This window comes from Culex pipiens, chromosome 2 (assembly GCF_016801865.2).
Source record: "Culex pipiens pallens isolate TS chromosome 2, TS_CPP_V2, whole genome shotgun sequence".
Classification (NCBI taxonomy): domain Eukaryota; kingdom Metazoa; phylum Arthropoda; class Insecta; order Diptera; family Culicidae; genus Culex; species Culex pipiens.
Genome location: NC_068938.1, coordinates 103,162,952 through 103,186,984, shown reverse-complemented (window position 1 = coordinate 103,186,984; position 24,033 = coordinate 103,162,952). Strand labels below are relative to the sequence as shown.

The following is a 24,033-nucleotide window of genomic DNA, read 5'->3' as shown; positions in this document are numbered from 1 at the left end:
CAGGAACTGGGAAAGATTTACATTATTAAAAAATATCGTCTTTTATATGTTCATAGGATCTTTTAAAAAACTCTAGAAATCAAGTAGACTTAAACCAAATTTATATCAAATTTCAAATAAACTTTTTTTTTGTTCTTTTTAAAAAATAACCCATTTTCAAATCATATTCCACCTTCTCTGCTCGACACGCGGCCTCGACTGTTCCCCTCATGACATTTCTCGCCGTCAAACTCTTTTCGAGCAGTTTTGTTTTTGTTTTCCTCGTGCACGCGCGCGTGGTCCTTCAGTCGGCGATTTTCTCGCGTGGTTTTTTCTGTCCCCTCGTCCACAGCTCGTGTCCTTTCCCGGCGCGGCCAAAAGCGGTCCTTATTTACCCCTCTTTCGCGAGTACATAGCCCCGCTGCGCAAGTATTGGTTTCGTCGCGGCAAGGATCAGATCAGGACTCGCGTTCCCACGGTGGTGTGCGTGTCAACCCGGCGACGACGTCCGCTCTTACGCAGCACAGATTCGCTGCGGCAATCGTTGTCAAGTCCCACTGGAAGCCGGACGCGAAATTGTTTCTGGGAGTCGCGCGCGCTTCAAGGAGTTTACACGCGTGAAGGGAGTTGTTGGTTGCTGATTGAGTTTTCCCGGTGATAATCCGGATTGGGTTGGTTCGACAGAGGATTGGATTAGGAGGAATCACGGTGAAGGACAACGAAACGGTTCCGGACTGTTAAAGTGGAAGCTGGAAGTGGCGAATGTTGGATTAAAGGTGAAATTTGAAAGTTTGAAACACTTCCTGGGCCAAGTACTGTCCACACGCGCTCCTTAGTGTTGGTGTTTGTGGTCAAGTCCCGAAGAGGACACTTTCTCAAGAAGGTGCAACCGGCGCAAGAAGCAAAATTGTAAACAAAAACGCAACAGCGAGTTGTTCGTGCAAAGATTCTTAAGAATCTCCAACCGAAGATCATCAAAATCAGCCAAAATGGTACAGGTAAGTGCCCTCGGGGATGACCACGAACGAAAGGGACCGTCATTTCCCCACCCTTCACAGTTTAATTTCGCCTTTCGGGATAAAAGTGCGTAGAGCTGCGGGTTTTTTTTCCTTCTCCCTTTTGCGTTAATCATTACGCGTGAAGGGACCGGGATTGGGACCGGGGTTGCATTTTGGGATTCTTTTTTCGATCTAACTCTCACCCTTCAAGCCCTGTTTGTCCTGTGTGTTTGTTAATGGAAACAGGTCGGTCGGCTTGGGATGTTGTGTTCAGAGCAGAGGGGAGAGATGAATTGCGTTGCGTAGTGCGTGGAGTTGCACATTGTGGCAGCAACGACGAAGAAAAAAAAGGACTTGCAGAAGGATAATTCTACTTTTTTCTATTCGCTTGCTTTTGAGATGAGGAATTGCGTAAATTGTGAAGCACGTGAAACGACGGGGGTTGTTTTTGATGGAATCTCTGGTCTGGAGAGTAATAATTCGGGTGGAACATTATGGTTTTGCGTGGATGGGAGCGGGTTAAAATATGGGTGCACGAGATTGGCTTGTTAAATTAGCGTTTTGGTGAGATTTCAGCTAGATGTGTTTTTTCGTTTCAAAAAATATCGTCCTTGCATTACTCAGTTTAAATGTAGCATCATTTTGAGTGCTGAAAACTTAAACTTTTCAGCACTTGTGTCGAAAAGTAATACTTTGTATTGCTGTTTTACAGTTTGACATTTTGATAAGATAGGCAAATAACATTCAATTGGGAAACAAACGTTTCACATAAATAATCCAATTTATTTTTTTCAGTGTGTCAAAAAAAAAAACGTTTTACTCAAAAATCTTTGAAAATTCATGCACGGATTAGGAATCGTCTTAGAATAAAAGCCAAAAACTTTTTTTGTAGGTTTCGATGCGCTTTTTCGTTTAAATTTTGGCTTGAAACTTAAAACTAAACCCCTGATTTTTAAGAACAATTTTCTGAAAAACTTGAGTGGGTTCTGTATCCGCTCTTTAAAATTTGTGCCTGCTCGTCAAATCCACATTTTTTGATCTTTTTTGTGTGGCCGGGGTTGGAGACGATAATTTTTTCATGGATTCACAAGTTTAGAACGGTCAAAGTGGTGATAACATTTTTTAAGAGGTAGTACTTGACTTTTTTACACAAAAAAATTAAACCATTTAAAAAAACAACTCATTTAACATTTTTGGCAATTATTAACTTTGCGTTTTTTTATACTTTTTACTTTAAAATTGTTAAAATAATGCTTTATTTTTTTTATAAATCCCGGGATCCCGAGAATTCTATTGATTAAAAAAAAAACATGTTCTTGGATTCACAATGCTTAAATATTAAAAATATATATTTAGTTTAAATTAAATGAAAACGGTCGATTTTGTGTCTAGTTCCGATGTTTCTTACACCCACAGTAGAAAGCCGACAGCAGAGCTCTACCGAGATTAAATGGAATAATAAACCTCTCGCGGGTGAACCACCACAAAATTGTGTTCTTTTGTTCATTGGAACAGTTCATTCCAGACGGAGTTTATCGGTAAAAAATATAAATAAATACGATCGATTTTTTTTTATATATACAGCTATGTTTTTGAAGTCAGATTTTTCTTAGGGTCTATGAAAGATAGATTGAAAAAGGACAGAAAACTTGCTACAATATTTATGAAACAATACTTTTTCATTTTTCGAAACTATTTAAATTTTAAAGAATGTAAATGTCTCTAAAATATTCCAACAATTTTTATGAATAAAATAAAAACTTACAAAATATTTAAAAAGTTTTTTTTTAAAGAACCGCTAATATTTGAATGAATGGAAAAATTCACAACATTATTATGACAGTCAAGTATTGGTTGTTTAATAAAAAAAATAAAAAAAATATTATATAAGTTGACCTTTTTTTAAAACAACTGCTCATGTTTGAAAGAATTGAAAAACTAACGAAAAAAATTAAGATAGTCAAGAATAGGTTGTTTTTAAAATAAAACTTAAAAAATATTTAAGAAGTCGAACTTTTTTTTTCAAAGAACTGCTCATGTTTGAAAGAATGGAAAAACTCACACCAAAATTAAAACAAACAAGAAAAGGGTTTTTTTCTAATAAAAAAAAAAAAACCCCTTAAAAAATATTTTAGAAGTCGAACTTATTTTTGAAGAACTGCACATTGAAAGAATGGCAATCATCTCTAAAATGGTTTGGAAGTTGTCCTGTTTATTAAAAAAAAAAAAAAAATCATTTCTAAAAGGATGGATAAACCAAGGATGAACTCACAGAAAAAAAATCTAATTTGTTTGTTGCAAAATATTTCTTTAATTTTTTTTATTGGTTTATAATATTAATTATTTGTTTATATTTTTCACATTCAACCTTTTGTCATTTCGACCTTATGTCTTTCGACCTTATGTCGCACATCCCACTTCTACCACTCGAATCATGTGCTCTATTCCCGGGATCCAGAGATATTTTTCAAATAATCATTAAAACAGTTTCCAATACATGAGTGAAGTTTTTGAAGCTTTGATATCATATCAGAGAATTAGTTGATTACCATGACCTGTTGATAATCTAGACTATTAACTGAACAGGGACACTAATTTTAAATTTGAATTGCATGTATTTAGCCATTTTTTTCATCGAATGCGAACCTCGTTGGATGAAAATTGCCTCGTTGTATAAATATACGACTCGTGCTGAAAAAATCTTCTTTTTGCAACATGTTGCATACACTACTATTTTGAGGCCTTGATAATGTATATAAAATGAAAAGAAACCAAAAGAAATCACATCGAGTAAATTTTTAGTTTTAGAAAATAATGAATTTTGCGTTTTGTATAATAAACGTTTTTCAACATTTACTTTTTAACTACATTTACATAATGAATAGAGATACTAGATTTAACAGCATTAAATCAGGAAATCGGTGTACTAATTTTATTGTTCTGTTCCTGTTTTAACCGGAATCAATCAAAAAACTCAAAACATTGTGCAAAAATATATCTTCAAAAGCTGTCCTAATTCGTTACATTGCACAGTGGTCCGAAACCGAAATCTAGCGTGACAAAATTGATAGCGGCCACACGTTAAGATTTAGAGCTTTGGTGTCTTCGAAACAAATAATCAGGGTCAATAGGGGCATCTTTTGGTATGGTGGACATTAGGGTGGTCCAAATTTTAGGGTGGTTCAGAATTTTTATTTTGGCGGGATGACGAGTCAGCACTTCGGTGTCTTGAGAAAAGTACCATTCTGAGCAACTTTGCTGAAGAGCACAAAGCTCTATCTTCAAACGGTAATGTTTTTAGAGCCATTTTTGTGATTTAGGTTAAGGTGTTTATGAAAAAAAGAGATTTTTTTGAATTTATCAACTCAGGTTTATGTCGTAGCAAGTTGATATCTTGTAGACATTTGTAGAGCTTATCCAAAAACACATTTATCTTCCAAAAAGCGAAAATCGGACCTTTTAATCAAAAGTTATAGCCAAAATACGACGAAAAAGACGCTATTTTGAAATGTGAATAACTTGAAAAGGTGGTAGAGTTTGACGTCGCTCTTGGAAGTATCTGAAAGTACACATTCTTGAGTATATTTACTGAAAATATCTCGGAGGTCTTTTTTGTTTAACCCATTTAATCTCAATTTGAAAATGAGCATTTTTAAATCGTTTTTTGCCCATAACTTTTGATAGAATTGACCAAAATTCGACCAAACAAAAATGATCATTTTGACAAGCTCTACAAATGGCTAGAAGGGCCCAAAAATGTACAAAATGATCTAGTGGTTGTAAAAGAAGAAACAAGTTTTAGCTGAAATGTTTCCGTTATTTATTTATTTATTTTGTTGATTCCTAAAATATTTCAGCTAAAACTTGTTTCTACTTTTGTCTTGGAAGATAAATGTGTGTTTTGATAAGCTCTACAAATGTCTAGAAGACATCAACTTGCTACGACATAAGCCTGAGTTGATAAATTCAAAAAAATCTTTTTTTTTTCATAAACACCTTAACCTAAATCACAAAAATGGCTCTAAAAACTTACCGTTTGAAGATAGAGCTTTGTGCTTTTCAGCAAAGTTGCTCAGAATGGTACTTTTCTGAAGACACCGATGCGCTGACTCGTCATCCCGCCAAAATAAAAATTCTGAACCACCCTAATATTTGGACCACCCTAATGTCCACCATACCAAAAGATGCCCCTATTGACCCTGATCATTTGTCCCGAAGACTTGGTGTCTAAATCTTAACGTGTTGCCACTATCAATTTTGTCACGCTAGATTTCGGTTTCGGACCACTGTGCATTGCCGATACCTATGGTAAAATAATAAAAGAAATATTATTTTCTGTTTCGGGAAATTTTGAAAAAATTGCGGGTATTCTGCCCCGGGGAATCCCGGGATTGACGCTCTTATCGTCACATATGAATTAATATTTCAAAATTGATATTTAATACATATTTAAACGGCCAAAAAGTAGGTATCAAGTTGGATCCATAACAATAACGCTTCGTTTAAACGGGTGTGACAGTTCGTCTCATATTCCTAGGTGCTTGAAGTTCGTGTCTGTGTTAGGGAATCGCTTTTTCGGTGGCCAACTATATACATTCTAGGTACTCGCCTGTACAAAGTCGACGTTTGGCAGGCGCATACGGTTTGTTTGAAAATTGCTAACAAAATTTTCCAATTTTAAGCCACGTGTTGCACGATCCCTATCAGCAAAGTGTTTTTGACTATTTCATAGTATTTAAAAATTAGCGCAAATCAAAATAAGTAAGTAACTCTACTTTGTTGATTTCTCTGAAAAAAAAAATGGGTTTGTTAGCAGAAAACAGCAAAAATGATGAGAATTGATCGGAAAGCATTGTGTGCCAAAACTGAGTGTATTTCCTCTATCTTAGAGTAAAACGTTATTCAATGTCAACACATAACCAATGCTGGCTCCCAAAAAGGCCATTTCAAAACATTGATAAAATCACATGCAACAAAATAATTAACAGTCAAGCTACTAAGCCCCGTTTCAGCGTTACATGGATTTTCAACAAGCTGTAACTTGGTGAAAATTACATGAAATATCAACTTCATATATACCATTGGATTCGAAAATTAATCAACTTTAATATAAAAATATTTAATATGGTGGTTTAGGGGGGTGGGTCCCCGGGGGGAGGGGCCAAAGGAAAAAAAACAGCGTTACATGGAATTCAAGGGCTCAGAGCACATCGTAAAATAACCCAAAATACCAACTTATATAGGTTTTTGGAAAGGGGAGAACCTCTACTTCAAGGGAAAAATATTTATTACATGTTAAAAATATTTTAACAATTTTAAAAAAATAGTTATCGTAACTATTTTTACAAAAGTAATACTTATATGAACTATAAAGCCAAATTTTGAAGAAATTTGGTCATGCGACATATCAAAATTCATGAAATTATTCCAGGAATCGATATATGAGCAATTCAACCTGATTCGGTTGAACCGGTAAAATTACCGGTACCGGTTGAACCGATTCCGGGGTTGTATCACTAATCATGTCATGCGACGTGTCAAAACTCTTCAAATTAGCTCAACAATCTTTTCGTGATAAATTTGAACCGATTCAGTTGAACCGGTTCAAATAACCGGTACCGGTTTGAACCGATTCCGGGGTTGTATCACTAACCATGTCATGCGACGTGTCAAAACTCTTCAAATTAGCTCAACAATCTTTTCGTGATAAATTTGAACCGATTCAAATGAACCGGTTCAAATAACCGGTACCGGTTTGAACCGATTCAGTGTTTGTACTGCAAATCATGCCATGCGACGTGTCAAAACTCTTCAAATAATCTCAACAATCTTTTCGTGATAAATTTGAACCGATTCAGTTGAACCGGTTCAAACAACCGGTACCGGTTTGAATCGATTCAGTGTTTTTACAGCAAACCATGTAGTGCGACGTGTCAACAATTTTCAAATAATCTCTACAATCTATTGGTGATGAATATGAACCGATTCAGTTAAACCGGTTCAAACAACCGGTACCGGTTAAACCGATTCCGTGTTTTCACTGCAAGTCATGCCATGCGACGGGTGAAAATTCTTCAAATAATCTCAACAATCTTTTCGTGATAATTTTGAACCGATTCAATTGAACCGGTTCAAATAACCGGTACCGTTTGCACCGATACCACGTTTTTGCAGCAAACCATGTAGTGCGACGTGTCGAACATTTTCAAATAATCTCAACATTATATTGGTAATGAAATTGAACCAATATGGTTGAACCAGATCAAATTACCGGTACCGGTTAGGACCAATTTTATCTTTTATAGCAATCCAAGTAATGCGACCTGTTTTCGTGAATAATTTGAACCGATTTTGTTGTACTCAGACGTGCATCGGCACTCAATAGCACTTGACAGTTTTTCTAAGGCCATGGCTTGGAAAAGGCACCACATCAATTTGTTTTGTACAGAAAGTATGTTTATTTCATTGCACTATGAGTTGCTGAAGGACCAAAACCTTTATCTTCACTTATTCGCTAGTTTTAGCGATGAAGTGCTATTTGAGTGCTAAATAGCACATTTAGCACTTGAAATATTTGTGTTATTCAATTCACTATTAATTTGTTGGTAAGCCACATTGTATAGTGAAAAACGATAATTATAAGCATCGAACTAAAGCTTCTTGTGTTGCACAGTGCGCAAAGATTCACTCTGCCGGTTTGGGAAGGTCATCATCTCAAAATGTGGTGAAGTGCTATGGAGTGCCGATGCACGTCTGGTTGTACTGTTTCAAAAATCTGGTAACGATTCGCACATATTCCATGATTTTACTGCAATGATATGGTCATGCGGCGTTTCACATAAGGCTACTGCAAATATTTTTCAAAGTTTTGTCATCCCCATCCCTTCGAAATCTACTCGAAATATCAGGGGGCAAAAGACATTTAAAAAAACTTGCAAATTTCGATAGAAATTTATGTGCAATCAGCTGAAATCAATTTCAAATGCATTCCTTTGCGTTTAGAATCATTTTTAGCATGTGCTGGTTTATAAAAATGATATTTTCGATGTAAACCTTTTTGCAATGATTGTCGTATTTCAAATTATTTCCTTTTGACTTGAACAGTCCAACGTACAAAAATAACAACCGTTTCCTACCATAAATTGATAAATTGATAAGGCTGATATAAATATTTTTAAAAGTTTTTAGATAAATTGATAAACTGATAAATTGATAAATTGATAAATTGATAAATTCTAGATTAAATTTTCAAAACAACCTATCCCTCATGGGTTTCCTATGCAGATAGGACCTTTTGAAAATTTAATCTAGAATTGATAAATTGATAAATTGATAAATTGATAAATTGATAAATTGATAAATTGATAAATTGATAAATTGATAAATTGATAAATTGATAAATTGATAAATTGATAAATTGATAAATTGATAAATTGATAAATTGATAAATTGATAAATTGATAAATTGATAAATTGATAAATTGATAAATTGATAAATTGATAAATTGATAAATTGATAAATTGATAAATTGATAAATTGATAAATTGATAAATTGATAAATTTATAAATTGATAAATTGGTAAATTGATAAATTGATAAATGGGTAAATTGATAAATTGATAAATTGATAAATTGATAAATTGATAAATTGATAAATTGATAAATTGATAAATTGATAAATTGATAAATTAATAAATTGATAAATTGATAAATTGATAAATTGATAAATTGATGAATTGATAAATTGATAAATTGATAAATTGATAAATTGATAAATTGATAAATTGATAAATTGATAAATTGATAAATTGATAAATTGATAAATTGATAAATTGATAAATTGATAAATTGATAAATTGATAAATTGATAAATTGATAAATTGATAAATTGATAAATTGATAAATTGATAATTGATAAATTGATAAATTGATAAATTGATAAATTGATAAATTGATAAATTGATAAATTGATAAATTGATAAATTGATAAATTGATAAATTGATAAATTGATAAATTGATAAATTGATAAATTGATAAATTGATTAATTGATAAATTGATAAATTGATAAATTGATAAATTGATAAATTGGTAAATTGATAAATTGATAAATTGATAATCAATTTATCAATTTATCAATTTATCAATTTATCAATTTATCAATTTATCAATTTATCAATTTATCATTTTTTTAATTTATGAATTTATGAATTTATGAATTTATGAATTTATGAATTTATGAATTTATGAATTTATGGTAGGAAACGGTTGTCATTTTTGTACGTTGGACTGAACAGTCAAAAGGAAATAATTTGAAGTACGACAGTCATTGAAATTTTGAAATTTCTTCCGCCCCCTGATATTTCGAGTCGATTTCCTTTTGCGAAACGTCGCATGACCATGTCATTGCAGTAAAATCATTGAATATGTGCAAATCGTTACCGGTTTTTGAACAATTACAACAAAATCGGTTCAAATGATTTACGAAAACCAGGTCGCATTACTTGGTTTGCTATAAAACATGAAATTGGTTCTAACTGGTACCGTTAATTTGATCTGGTTCAACCATATTGGTTCAATTTCATTACCAATATATTGTTGAGATTATTTGAAAATGTTTAACACGTGGTGTCGGTATAAAAGGTGACGGTTGTTTGAACCGGTTCAATTGAATCGGTTCATATTCATCACCAATAGATTGTTGAGGTTATTTGAAAATTGTTGACACGTCGCACTACATGGTTTGCTGTAAAAACAAGGAATCGGTGCAAACGGTACCGGTTATTTGAACCGGTTCAACTGAATTGGTTCAAATTTATCACGAATAGTTTGTTGAGATTATTTGAAGAATTTTTACACGTCGCATTTCATGATTTGCAATAAAAACCCTGAATCGGTTCAAACCGGTTCCGGTTATTTGAACCGGTTCAACTGAATCGGTTCAAATTTATCACGAAAAGATTGTTGAGATTATTTGAAGAGTTTTGACACGTCGCATGACATGATTTGCAGTAAAAACACTGAATCGGTTCAAACCGGTACCGGTTATTTGAACCGGTTCATTTGAATCGGTTCAAATTTATCACGAAAAGATTGTTGAGATTATTTGAAGAGTTTTGACACGTCGCATGGCATGATTTGCAGTAAAAACACTGAATCGGTTCAATCCGGTACCGGTTATTTGAACCGGTTCAACTGAATCGGTTCAAATTTATCATGAAAAGATTGTTGAGCTAATTTGAAGAGTTTTGACACGTCGCATGACATGGTTAGTGATACAACCCCGGAATCGGTTCAACCGGTACCGGTAATTTTACCGGTTCAACCGAATCAGGTTGAATTGCTCATATATCGATTCCTGGAATAATTTCATGAATTTTGATATGTCGCATGACCATATTTCTTCAAAATTTGGCTTTATAGTTCATATGAGTATTACTTTTGTAAAAATAGTTACGATAACTATTTTTTAAAAATTGTTAAAATATTTTTAACATGTAATAAATATTTTTCCCTTGAAGTAGAGGTTCTCCCCTTTCTAAAAACCTATATAAGTTGGTATTTTGGGTTATTTTACGATGTGCTCTGAGCCCTTGAATTCCATGTAACGCTGTTTTTTTTCCTTTGGCCCCTCCCCCCGGGGACCCGCCCTTCTAAACCATCATATTTAATATTTTTATATTAAAGTTGATTAATTTTCGAATCCAATGGTATATATGAAGTTGATATTTTATGTAATTTTCACCAAGTTACAGCTTTTTGAAAATCCATGTAACGCTAAAACGGGGCTTAGTAGTCTACGGGTACTTTTCTGGCATAGTTGCCTGACTGTTAATAGTTAAAATAACTATTTTGCTAAAAATTCAAAAATCAAAAATATTCCCAACTAACTATCAAAACTTCCTCCATCATCATCGTGATTCGATCGCTTACAAATCTCCGGCTGGCCGCCGTGCCACTCCGGCCTGAACAATTCACCAAAAAATTCCAGAACCCAATCAATTTTGTGCAGGTCGCTCGCGACCCCACCATCCCTCAGCCGTTTTCGTTTTTTCCATCCATGCCCCGGCCCTCCGCGAAAATCTGCCCGTTTCCCCGTTCCTCAATTGGTCCAGTTCGCGACTGCTTTTTTCTTACCCCCGTTCCCCTTTCAGTGAGCTACTGCCGGCTGTGGGGATGGACCCCTCCTGATAGAATTTTTATTAAAACAGCAGCAGCAGCCTCCCCCTCAGCTTCACGTGTGCGGAAATAGATAGTTGGACGTTAATTTAGATTTTTATTGTAAATTTTCTTAATAATTTTAAAGTTAACGAAAAAATAGAAAATTTCAAAATTTCCGAATTCAAATAAAATTAAATGAAAAACATTTTTTTGAATAAAATTTAATAAATTTTGCCCAAGAATCACTCACCGCGTACTTTTGACAGCTACCAACTTCCAAAACCATCCGAAAGGTAACGCTAGTGAGCGACTAAATACTTCCACCTTCACGATCCATTTGTCTATGTCCCGGGAAGGTACCCAATTTGCATGCACCGAAGCGTGTGTGTGTTCGTTCGAGTGTTTGGTTATATTTTTTCTGGCCGCGGTGCACCCGATCGGCACCCCCCTCCCCCTTTGAAGTCCAAAATGGCCGAAATACGGGTCCTAGGCTAGCGATGGACACGGTGCAAGAGTGTGGGTTCGCAGCAAAAAAAAAAAAAAAAAAAGAATTGGAAATCGTCAAAGCGACGGGATCCGGCCTCGTGACAAGGACAAACACACACATACGAACCTACGGGATGACGAGAGGACCAGCGATGCGATTTGGTGGGGAGGGGAAAGAAGGGGAACCAGCCTGGACATGATGGAAGGTTGATCGAGGATGGGGGGAAGTGACCAGCAGTAGTGGTCATCGTGGAAAGGGTGGGAAAAGGTTTTTGGAACAAAAAAAAAAAAACACCGGATTGGACCTTCGCTGCAGGAATGATTCCGGTAGAAGTTTGGTGTGTAGTGGGGATTTTTGTAACAATCAATCAAATTTGTTTTAGAATTCAGTTAACGTCAGAATTATTCAAAATCTTGCCTACAAATACAAACAAATATTTTTATTTCACCTGAATAGTCTCCTCAAAACTTAAATGTCATCTTTCTTATCATTATTTTGAAACCAAAATGTCTAATAGTTTAATAATTTAAGAACTCATAACATTCTGAATTTTTTTTCTTCTACAAATAAGGCCAGCTAAATTTTTATTTAAAGCTTTAACAACCCCGACTCCTAAAAAATGGGTACGTAAATATACAGTCCAGACTTGATTATCCGAAGACAACAGAAAAACTTCACTTCGGATAATCGAATCACGAACAAATTTTTTTTTGTCTTATTTTTTATTGTCAAGTTTTAGTATGACCCCTAAACTACTCTTAAGGGCATGTAGAATACATGTAGAAAATCACAAAATTTCTTATTACAGAAAATTTATTAAATCCACAAAAAAGATGTGTTTCAATCACTCCTGAAAGTTTCATGAAGGTATTTCATGATTAAACTGAGTAAGAGATTTAAGTATAAAATTTTGCCATGCGCTAATTTTTATAATTTGCTTTTTAAGAAAATACATAAATCAAAAACTGACGATTTTTTATATGAAAATAAATAAAAATTTATCTCTTTTTTTTTGTAAATCAACTATTGATTCAACTAGGATTTCGGTCATTCGATTTTTTTTGTATTTTTTAATCCGACTGAAACTTTTTTGGTGCCTTCGGTATGCCCAAAGAAGCCATTTTGCATCATTAGTTTGTCAATATAATTTTCCATACAAATTTGGCAGCTGTCCATACAAAAATGATGTATGAAAATTCAAAAATCTGTATCTTTTGAAGGAATTTTTTGATCGATTTGGTGTCTTCGGCAAAGTTGTAGGTATGGATACGGACTACATTGGAAAAAATAACACACGGTAAAAAAAATTGGTGATTTTTTTATTTAACTTTTTATCACGAAAACTTGATTTACAAAAAAACACTATTTTTTTTATATGTTTTAGAGGACATAAAATGTCAACTTTTCAGAAATTTCCAGGTTGTGCAAAAAATCATTGACCGAGTTATGAATTTTTTAATCAATAATAATTTTTTCAAAAAATCAAAATATTGGTCGCAAAAATTTTTCAACTTCATTTTTCGATGTAAAATCAAATTTGCAATCAAAAAGTACTTTAGTGAAAGTGCACCGTTTTCAAGTAATAGCCATTTTTATGTAACTTTTTTCAAAATAGTCGCAGTTTTTATTTTTTTTAAATTAGTGCACATGTTTGCCCACTTTTGAAAAAAATATTTTTGAAAAGCTGAGAAAATTCTCTATATTTTGCTTCTTCGGACTTTGTTGATACGACCTTTAGTTGCTGAGATATTGCAATGCAAAGGTTTAAAAACAGGAAAATTGATGTTTTTTTAAGTCTCAGCCAAACAGCCCACCATTTTTCAATGTCGATATCTCAATGTTTTCAATGTTAAAATATGAAACATTTGTAAAATTTTCCGATCTTTTCGAAAACAATATTTTCAAAATTTTCAAATCAAGACTAACATTTCAAACGGGCCAAACATTCAATATTACGCCCTTTTAAAATGTTAGTCTTGATTTGAAAATTTTGAAAATATTGTTTTTGAAAAGATCGGAAAATTTCACAAATGTTTCATATATTATCATTGAAAATCGGACCATTAGTTGCTGAGATATCGACATTGAAAAATGGTGGGCTGTTTGGGTGAGACTTAGAAAACATCAATTTTCCTGTTTTTAAACTTTTGCATTGCAATATCTCAGCAACTTAAGGTCGTATCAACAAAGTCCGAAGAAGCAAAATATAGAGAATTTTCTCAGCTTTTCAAAAATATTTTTTTCAAAAGTACGCAAACATGTGCACTAATTTAAAAAAATTAAAAACTGCGGCTATTTTGAAAAAAGTTACATAAAAATGGCTATTACTTGAAAACGGTGCACTTTATCAAAATTTCACTAAAGTACTTTTTGAGTGCAAATTCAATTTTACATCGAAAAATGAAGTTGAACAATTTTTGCGACCAAAATTTCGATTTTTTGAAAAAATCAGTATTGATTAAAAAAATTATAACTCGGTCAATGATTTTTTGCACAACCTGGAAATTTCTGAAAAGTTGGCATTATATGTCCTCTAAAACATATCAAAAATTGAAAAAAAAAATAAAAATAGTGTTTTTTTGCAAATCAAGTTTTAGTGATAAAAAGTTAAATAAAAAAATCACCAATTTTTTTTACCGTGTATTATTTTTTTCCAGTGTAGTCCGTATCCATACCTACAACTTTGCCGAAGACACCAAATCGATCAAAAAATTCCTTCAAAAGATACAGATTTTTGAATTTTCATACATCATTTTTGTATGGACAGCTGCCAAATTTGTATGGAAAATTATATGGACAAACTAATGATGCAAAATGGCTTCTTTGGGCATACCGAAAGCACCAACAAAGTTTCAGTCGGAAAAAAAATACAAAAATTAAAATTGAAGAAAAAATACCGATTTCGTAGAGAATTGCTCTATTTCAAAATCGGCCTTCCTCATGCACACGGGACCGGTTTAACGAGTCTTCACCAAAATTTTGAGCCGATTTGATCAAAGCAGTATTGAGATATTGTGGCGCCCGTTTTTTGAAACTGCTAACTTCAAATAGCTATATCTCGGTAATGATACAACCAAATTTGAATACATGTTTTGTTAATAGATGACAATGTATATTTTAATGCTCTGAAAACAGATTTAAAAACAAGTTTAAGTCTGTGCTCCTACCAACTTCTGACATTTTTGCCGATTTACATGTTTGTAACCCCTTAAGTGATTAAGATTTTTCAAATCCATGATGGCGGCCAAAATGGAGCTAACGAAATACTGAAAAAATGCATTCGGTCATGTTAAAGGCAATCAACCATTCAAATTTGACCAGAACTCGAATTTGATGTTCAATGGATGAAAATGAAAAAAAAACGTTTTTTTTGTTCTTGATTCGATTATCCGAAGTCCCATACAAACCTTCGGAAAAGAAATCTGTTTCTTGAGATGGAATTTTGTGATCGATTTGGACTTTTCGGCAAAGTTGTAGATTATAATTAGAAGTATTCAGAATTTTTTTTCCGATATGTTTTATGGGACTCAAAAAGACATATTTTGAGCCAAACTGCATGATAGTGCAAAATCTGATTCCAGAGATATAATTTTCGAAAAAATGTATTTTAAAATAATATCGAAAATGTGGTCAAATTTTTTTTATTGGAAGCTATATCTAATTTTCAACCGAAAAGTACTTTCCGGATTTTTCATAAAGTGCACCGTTTGGAGTTAGGAAATTTTAACCTGTTTCGTATAAAAACTTTAACAAGGAAAGCCACCCATAAAAAAAATATCAATACAATTTTTTTAACAATTTTTTCTCTTATATTTTGATAATAGGATAACTAGAGATACAGTCTCACAAGGAATTCGAATAGATGAAAATGAGTTTTTTTAAGTGTTAGCATCAAATTAGCATGTAATTTTGAATCGATGATGTCTCAGAAACTATTGGTTCGATTTCTTATGTTAAAAAATTAAACTTATGATTTTTTTTTGATCTTTGCAATGAAAATAATTTTAAAATAGGTCTAAAATATGAAATGAGAAAAATAAAGTTATACTTTGTTTTAAAATTTCAAAATATTTTTTATTTAAAGGATCAGAAAATTTCATGAAATTTTCATATTCTTCAAGATTGAAAATTGAACCAATAGTTTCCGAGGTACCGTCAGTAAAAAAATACAGGTTAATTTGGGATTAAATGATAATTTTACATGGAAACCCAAAATATGACCAAAAATCGATTTTTTATATACTTTGTCTCAATTCTGAGGGCAGATTCAGATTTAACGGGTAAAATTTCATGGAAAAACATATAGTTGGACAATTTTCGAATTTCATTAGGGTGGTCCCATACACTTTTCCCTTAAAAATTAGAAATTTTCAAATGAAGATATCTCGAGTTTAAATAAAAATACCTTTGGAATTGTTTCAGCGTTTATAGTGCTGGATCTCCTCTATCGAATGCAACCTGGCGCTTAAATTTGGCCTGCGCTTTTTCGAGATATTTGAGATTTGCATCCATTTTACCTTAAAATGGCTGTAACTTTTGAACCTTAAGTCTAAATTGACTTGTCAAAAAATAAAAATGTTTGTTTATTAGAGCTCTAAAAGTGCCTCGAACATCACTTTTCTCTGAAACTTAACCCTGAATTGCTACGTCAAAAAAACTGATTTTTGATGGTTTGCTCAGATGCTTTGTTTAAATTTGGTCGTAGAAAGCGTAGATTGCGAGATAAAATATTGGTGTCTTCGACAAAGTTGCTTGGATTGGCAAGCTTTCTAGAAGACAAAAATTCTCAAAAATATTTCTGAAAAGTTTGATTTTCAAAATCATCCTAATCGTGAACCACCCTTATTTTGAACCAAACCAAAAGTTGCCCTTTTCCATTTGCAATTGTCCATAGAATTTAGCAGCTGTCAATACAAACATGGTACGTAAATATTCGAACTATGTACCTTTAAAAAAATATTTTGTTTTTCACAAAAGGTCAGCGTGGCTACTCAAGTTTGGAAATTTAGTGTCGGATATTTGTGGGGAAAGATTCAGGAAATTCTGATGCTTTTTTGTCAAAAAGTCGGAAATAGTCTGGAATCCCAAGCTTAGTTTTTTTTTTAAATAATTTCTGATTCGATTCTGAACCGGTTTTGAACCATTCAGAAAAAAGTTAAAAGATTTTTGCAATTTTAATTTTGGGATCACAAATCTAAAAAAGTCGTGCATCTTTAGAAAGAAAAATATTTTTATGACATTGGTGAATATTTGAAGAAAAAAATGAAATTTGATTATTTTAATCTTCCTCGACCTCGACCAGGGTCAAGGGACAAAACTTTGAATGAAATTTGTACTAGCTTAATCAGAACATATTAAAAAAGGATTGACCAAGTGATGTTTTTACAAAATTTCAAATCAAATTTATGGTAACAGAAATGATAAACTTAAAGTAATTTCATAAATACTATGAATTTAATGGAACCCTTTTTGAACTGTTTACAATCGATTTGTTAAATTCATTTAAATGTAAACATCTTCATTTCAATCAATGCGGTAAAATTGTAACGAATCAATCTCGTTTGCAACGATTGCATATCTCGTGGAGTAAAAGGGGTCCCATTTTCCGCTTTCGTCCACTAGATGTCACTGTCAGAGGCAATCGATACACAGCGAGACAAAACTATTCGCGATCCCATTTCTAGGCACACGCACATTTCAAACTCAAAGTTGCGTCAGCCCTCGTTTGTATTGCGAGTATTTTCAATTTTTTTTTTTTTTGTTAAATCGAACTCATTTCAATACTTTTTCCCTGCACTCACACAGAGTCACACATATACAAATGGTGGGGGGTTCGCGCTCCGCACACAATAACGAACTCGACAAAAATTGGGAGGGATCCTGCGCGCCCCCCATCTCCCCTTTTCTTCCTTTCCGTCGTCGAAGGGATCGAAAATATCACATCAAATGGAAAGGATTTATTCGTCCTCTGAACTGCTGCATCAAGGACCAGTCCCGGGCTCACACACACAAATACACTCAGTTGTTAAAATTAAACTTTCAACATTTTTGATTGTTTTTTTTTAAAGTCTTTTTTTAGTTCTTTTTGTGCAAAAAATGTGTTTGAAATTGAAAAAATGAATTTTTTTTTAAATAAATGCGAAATCAGTTTTTCATGATGGAACTGAGTGTCCAACCGTCACATCAGCCGGCCATCATCCGGCGACATTTCGTGGACCAAAAAACAACACCAAAGCGATATGTACCTCCAGCCAGAACTGAATTGAGCAAAAAAAAAAACCTGAATCCTGCTGCTTTTGCAGATGATGAAAAGTTTTTTTTCCTCGATGTCCTGGTTCCCGGTCCAGGTTCCGGTGACGAGGATGCTGTTTCTGTCCGCGATTCTGCTGCTGCTGCTGTTGTTTTTGCTGCACTCTATAGCCCAATGGAAAGTAGTTTTTCCCTGGGATTCGGTCCGTTGCAATGGCGATGCTTTTTCCTTTCTTTCTTTTTTTGTATTTGGGTGGTTGGTGGGATGATTCGAACCGGGCCCGGCCTGGTCATGGCCATCCGTACAGCAGCAGGCCCGGGTTATGTCGTCGATTGGGACACCCACGTGGCACGCGCCGAAATCGGGGAGGGGAAATTTGAGGTAGGGGAGAAGCGCAGGAACGGGACAGTTGTGTGCAAGCTGGTGCAACGAGGGGGCAGTGGTGCCAGATTTGGGGATTTTTAAAATAATAATTTTCAATTAAACTTTTTATTTTGTTGCTCAATAGACAAAATGATAAATAAACAAAATAAATACACTCAAAGCTGTATTTGTAATATGGCAAAAGATTGATATAAAAAAATTGAATCCATTTTGGGAAAGGTAATTAAAAGATTTTCAAAGAAATACTTTTACTTACTGTTTAAAATGCTCGAAATTGTTTTTGGGGTATATTTTGCTTTATTTTCTTGAAAAAAAAATGGAAAAGATTTTTATTTTGTCGTCTTTGTTCTATCAGATTTGCTTTGAGGTTATTTCAAAGAAAGTTAAAAAATTGTAAATTTGGCTTTGGAAAAAAATATTGGTTGGACAAATATCTTATCCAGGTTTTTAAGCGAAGATGGCGTTCGAATGTTAAACGTCCGAAATGTCAAAATCGCGCAGTAGCACCAACGTTAGAAAAAAAAATGCTTCTGTCATGCCATCGCACACTTTTTTCGTAATGTTGGTACCACTGCGTGATTTTGACATTTCGGGCGTTCACCATTCGAACGCCATTTTTGCTTAAAAAGCTGGATAAAATTGAGAGAAAAAAGTCTTAAAAAAAGTTGCTCTTGACCCCCGACGCGATAGTCCTTCCTTCATGGTTTTAATTATTGGACTCAGAATATTGTCAAACAAAATTTCAAAATTCATTTTTAGATGTTAAGTCGAATCAGCAATCGAAAATTACTTTACAGTTATCTTGAAAAAGTGCGCCGTTTTCAAACTATGGGCTTTCAAAGTATTTTACTCGATTTTTTTTGAGATGCGGTGCCATCTAATCAACTCTAACTATCCAACTTAAGATTTCTCTGAAGCTGTTGGTTCGATTTTCAGTGATGAAAAATAAATCTACATTAACACATTTTCACAAAATTTAAGTTTTAAGAGTCTGTATCTTAACAACCATTAGTCTGGCCAAAAAAATCGAAAATTGAAAAACTACAGGAAATTTTCTCAGCTATTCGAAAATATTTTTTGCTGGTGTGCTTTCCCTTAGAAAATATTTTTTAATTACAAAGACTTAAAATTATATGAAAAATTGCTACAAAAAAGCCCAAAATAGTAAAATCATTTTCGATTGCAAATCAGATCCTGCATCTAATAATATTTATGAAATTTTCTTTAAAAATCTCTTCCTGAAATCAATTTTGTTTCAAAAACTTACGTATCAGTTTTGGCACGATCCTAAACTTTACCGCAAAAGGTGCCATTTTAGGCTCCTAAAACAATTTAAAAAATACGTATTTTGAGAATTCATCTTTCAGTGATCAAAAGTCAAATAGAAAACTTATTTTTTTTAGTTTTTCGATTTTTATTCTGAAAAGCCTCAATGAAAAAATAATAAAAAATCATATTTTAGGCCATTTTTGATATTTCAAATGATGAAAAATACCCTATTTACCCATAAAATACCCATTATTCCAGTTGTGTTAATAAATTTAAGAATATATTTTTTTCTAAAGTTTTACGTATTTCTTAAAGTTACAGTTCCGGGAATACAAATTTGTTAAACTCCTTTTTTGGAAATAAATGCAAAACTCAAGTGACAAAAGCTTTAAAAATTGCATTCTACTAAGTGAAAACTTGTTTTTTGACTTTTTGTTTATGTATTTAATATTTTATTTAGATTCTTTTTTTTTAATCTTGCAATAAATGAGTTGACACGTTTCTAAATGACGATTTTTCAACCTTTGTCAGATGAAAACGGCGAGTGCTGATAAAATTAAGTTTCGCAAAGAGTTGCTTACATTTGCAAATTTTGAAGAAAAAAAAAATGCTTTGTAAAATGTTCTCATTTAATATGGTCACCTAAGTTAATTAGTTGTCTTTATTAATAAGCCTTTCAGCCATAAACGCTGATTCGGCTCGGATATGGTCACCCTGAAAACCCAAAACAGTTTTGAAAAGTATTACTTTTCGAAACAAGTGCTAAAAATTCGAACTTTTTAAAATCGGCAATGGATGGAAATTTGTAAAAAAAAAAAATATAAAAAAGTCAATCCCAGGCATACTCGTTTGATAATTAATATCTACATTTTTGATAATTTTGCTATATTTTGTTCAATTTTAAAGTTCCTTTTAATTTTTTAATCTATTCGTTTTGGTTTTGTTGATTTGAATTAAGAATCAATTGATGGAATGCTTTTTTGAACATAACTGTGAAAATGTCATTTTTGTTCGGAAAATGTAAAAAAAAGCATTAAATTTATTGAAATAACGTATTCTCGATTTTAAATAAACATTTTTTCGCAATTGGTTGATTTTCATTTATCGGATAATCATGACTATCAAATGAAATTCAAATGTTTCTAAGGTTCAACGCTTCTTGCTTTTTTATAACTTGAAAAAAATAAAAAAATGGAAAATTTATAAAATAGATTACTTTTTGCCTTCCTCACCTCAATTAGGAATGGCTATAAAATCACTCGAAAAATGAACTTCTTTATTCGACTTCGTAGACCCACCTTCACGTATACCTATCGACTCAGATTCAAATTCTGAACAAATGTTTGTGCGTGTGTATGTCTGTAAGTCCGTGCACCGAAAAATATGCACACGATTATCTTCGGACTGGCTGACCTGATTTGGACCGTTTTGGTCTCATTCGATCCGTCTTGGGGTCCCACAAGACCCAAGTAAATTTTATGAAGTTTAGAAAAGTACTTCAAAAGTTATGCTAAAAAAACGATTTTAGCTAAACTTCAAAAGATTGTAAAAAAGGTGGTTTTGTAAGAAAATCTGACAATCCCATCAAAAGTAATGAGCACTTAAGTGTTATTTATACACTTTTTTGAGACCGGATCTCAAATATTTTGATGAAAAAGTTGTCCGGATCTATCATGCGACCCATCGTTGGATAGGTAATCAAAAGACCTTTCCAACAAGCCCAAAAGATTGAAGATCTGACAACCCTATCAAAAGTTATAAGTACTTTAGTGTTTTTTATATACTTTTTCGAGACCGGATCTCAGATATTTTGATGAAAATACTTTTTTGAGGCTGTGTAGTGTATTCACTTTATGAATGCGAGGAAGGCACCAACCACCTAAAGGTGGATTAAGTAACATTTTTATTATTTAGGCCATTAAAAATATCTTTGAAGATTTTTTCATTTCGAAAAATTTGCAAAAAAAAACATAAGTTTTTAATAAACTTAATTTCTCATTGAAATTGAAAACATCCAAACACTGACTTATTATAAATCAACAGGATTTTTTAGAGAGGTTGTTAACGATAAAATTATCGAGGTTCGATAACGATAACGATATCGTTATCGTTATTCTGATAATTCTATTGTCGTTAATTTTATCGACGATAACGGACGATAACCTATATTTAATATATTCCTAAAATTGACTAAAACCAACCAAATTATGATGAATTTTCAAGCTTCCTCTTAGTACATATTTTTTTTGATAATATGGTAAGGCCGTTGCAAATATTTTTTAAAGTTTATTTTTTAAAGCAAACGATTCGAAATTTTGCATGTACCTACTTTCACTGTTTTAGAGTTTTTTGAATAAAATACTAAAATTTTCACAAAATACTGTATTTTCTCGAAAATAATCCAATTTTTTAAATTCGCAATATGGGTTTTTATTTAGACTAGTTGACTTAAAAAACAGTCTTTGCAATACCTTCTGTCTCAATTCCTTGCACAAAAATAACTAACCGTGCCAATTTTAAGCAAAATCGGGTTTAAAGGTCGCTATAGATCGTTGACGTTGGTGAACAAATCTCTTTACATAAAAACATCTTCTTTAAATCGTAAATAACTCGTCAGGGATAACTCGGATCGTTTTGCGGTCTTCTACAAAGTTGTTAATCATAAAATTGTACATAGGAATCTCACACTTGACAATGATCAGACCCATTTAACATTTAAATTTTGGTAGAATTTGTTTGCTTTTCTCCATCCATTTTTTTTTTCGAATTTTCTTATACAAACTTTTACGATCAATAGCGACCCTTAAACTTTAAAAATTGGCACATTTCAAAAATCATGCTTTGAAAATGTTATTAAAAAACATTCGTAGAGAAAGGTCTACAAATGTATTTTTTGAATAGTTTAAATAAAAAAACTATCCATGTTTATATGTTTTATCCTCCTGGCAACACTGCCCCTTCTGTTCAGCTCTACACCTGCTGCAGCTTCAGTGCAAACAAGCACCAACAACAACATCGCTGACAACGTCGCGCGTTGTTGTCCATTCTTGAAGTCGCGGACGATTCTACTAGTTTTCCTCTTTTACGATCTTCCCGCGGTCAGTCTAGATAGAACGTAAAACTTTCCGATGGTTGGCTGGCTGTGTGTGTAGAGCGTAGAAGAGAGTAGAAAATATAGTACAACCTTCGTGGGTTTTTTTGTTCTTGAAACGTGTAGTACTCGCGAAAACTCCCTTTTCGACAACACGAAATTTTCATGAATGAAATGTCTTAAGGACGTTGTTTTTGTGTGTTCCCACTTTGAGAAGCAATCAATTTGGCAACATTGAACAAGTCATGGGAAAGTTTTGTGCTGAATTCGAGCTTCAAACTGTGAGTTATTTTATTATGCAATCAATATTTATATATTTTTCCGTTCTTTCGTTCGCAATCAATATTTATATATTTTTCCGTTCTTTCGTCACGGTTCATCGGATGAATTTCGCGCTTTTTGTATGTGTGCCCAACTGTATGTTTTATCCGCGCACTCGGAAAATATGCATTTTTATTTGCATTTCGACATCGCGCTCTGGAACGTTGCAAGTGAGCTCACCCGTCACATGACTCTGTGAGTGTGTTTGGTATGAAAAATTGAAAAATAAAAACAAGCAAAAAAATGTTTAAAAAAGCGCGCGCACTTTTGTCCGTCCATCATTCAATTTTAATTTATTTTTTTCTTCCTCTGAACAAAAAAAAAACGGCAACGTCGCTCGGAAAAATGTTTGCGTAGTTCAATAATAAATTTTCATGGAATATTTTATATATTTTTTCCCCCGGAACGCTCAGACTCGCAGCGATAAAAACGGTATTTTTGCATGCAAGTCGTGTGCATCAGTTGCAGCAGCCGCGTGTGTTTCCAACGAAACATAAACGCAAATCATGCAATCTGAGCGTGCGTATGTGTGTGAGTGTATGTTTTAATTAAAAATGCCAAATTTTTGCGCTGCTCCAATATGCGTGTTGACCGGTGCAACAGCGAAATTGGATGCTTGCGAGATGAGAAAAAAAATCACCTGCTTTTTTGCCTTGCCACACTGCTTGGAGTGATATGACTTTTTGAAGCAAATAAACAAATAAAAATACAAACTTATTAAAATGCGTTTCTGTGCAGATATGCAAATTGCTACAGAGTGTCTATTTGTTCAGCAGAGTTGAATTTGAATATAAAATTCAAATAATATTCCATGCACTTAATCAAATGAAAAGCATTGTCTGCCCTTGATTTCAGAGACAAATTTTGCTAAATTTTTAGGATTATGAGTTCACAAAGAGTCAAAAAGCTTTTGGAAGTTTAATGGTGCAACATTGTTCCATTTTTATAAGTTTGTACGAAGATATAGGTGCGCCAATTCTTCGAGTACTTTTTAGTACTTTAATAAACGATAATCTTCAAAAATGTGTCTTGCTTTAGATCTTAAGACAAGACTAATGTTAACCTCCTTAAAATTAATAATATTTGGGTAATT

At 33.1% G+C, this 24,033-nt stretch overlaps 1 protein-coding gene across 1 annotated transcript in view; it reads left to right on the top strand.

Moving 5' to 3' along the window:
* Positions 1 to 260: 260 nt before the first annotated feature.
* The window catches only part of LOC120418791 (neuroguidin), a 62,877-nt gene continuing 39,104 nt past the window's right edge, over positions 261 to 24,033 (top strand). The window contains exon 1 of the mRNA XM_039581273.2: positions 261 to 977. Within this exon, the coding sequence (XP_039437207.1) occupies positions 969 to 977 (9 nt within the window). The 5' untranslated portion in view covers positions 261 to 968. The remainder of the gene's footprint in view (positions 978 to 24,033) is intronic.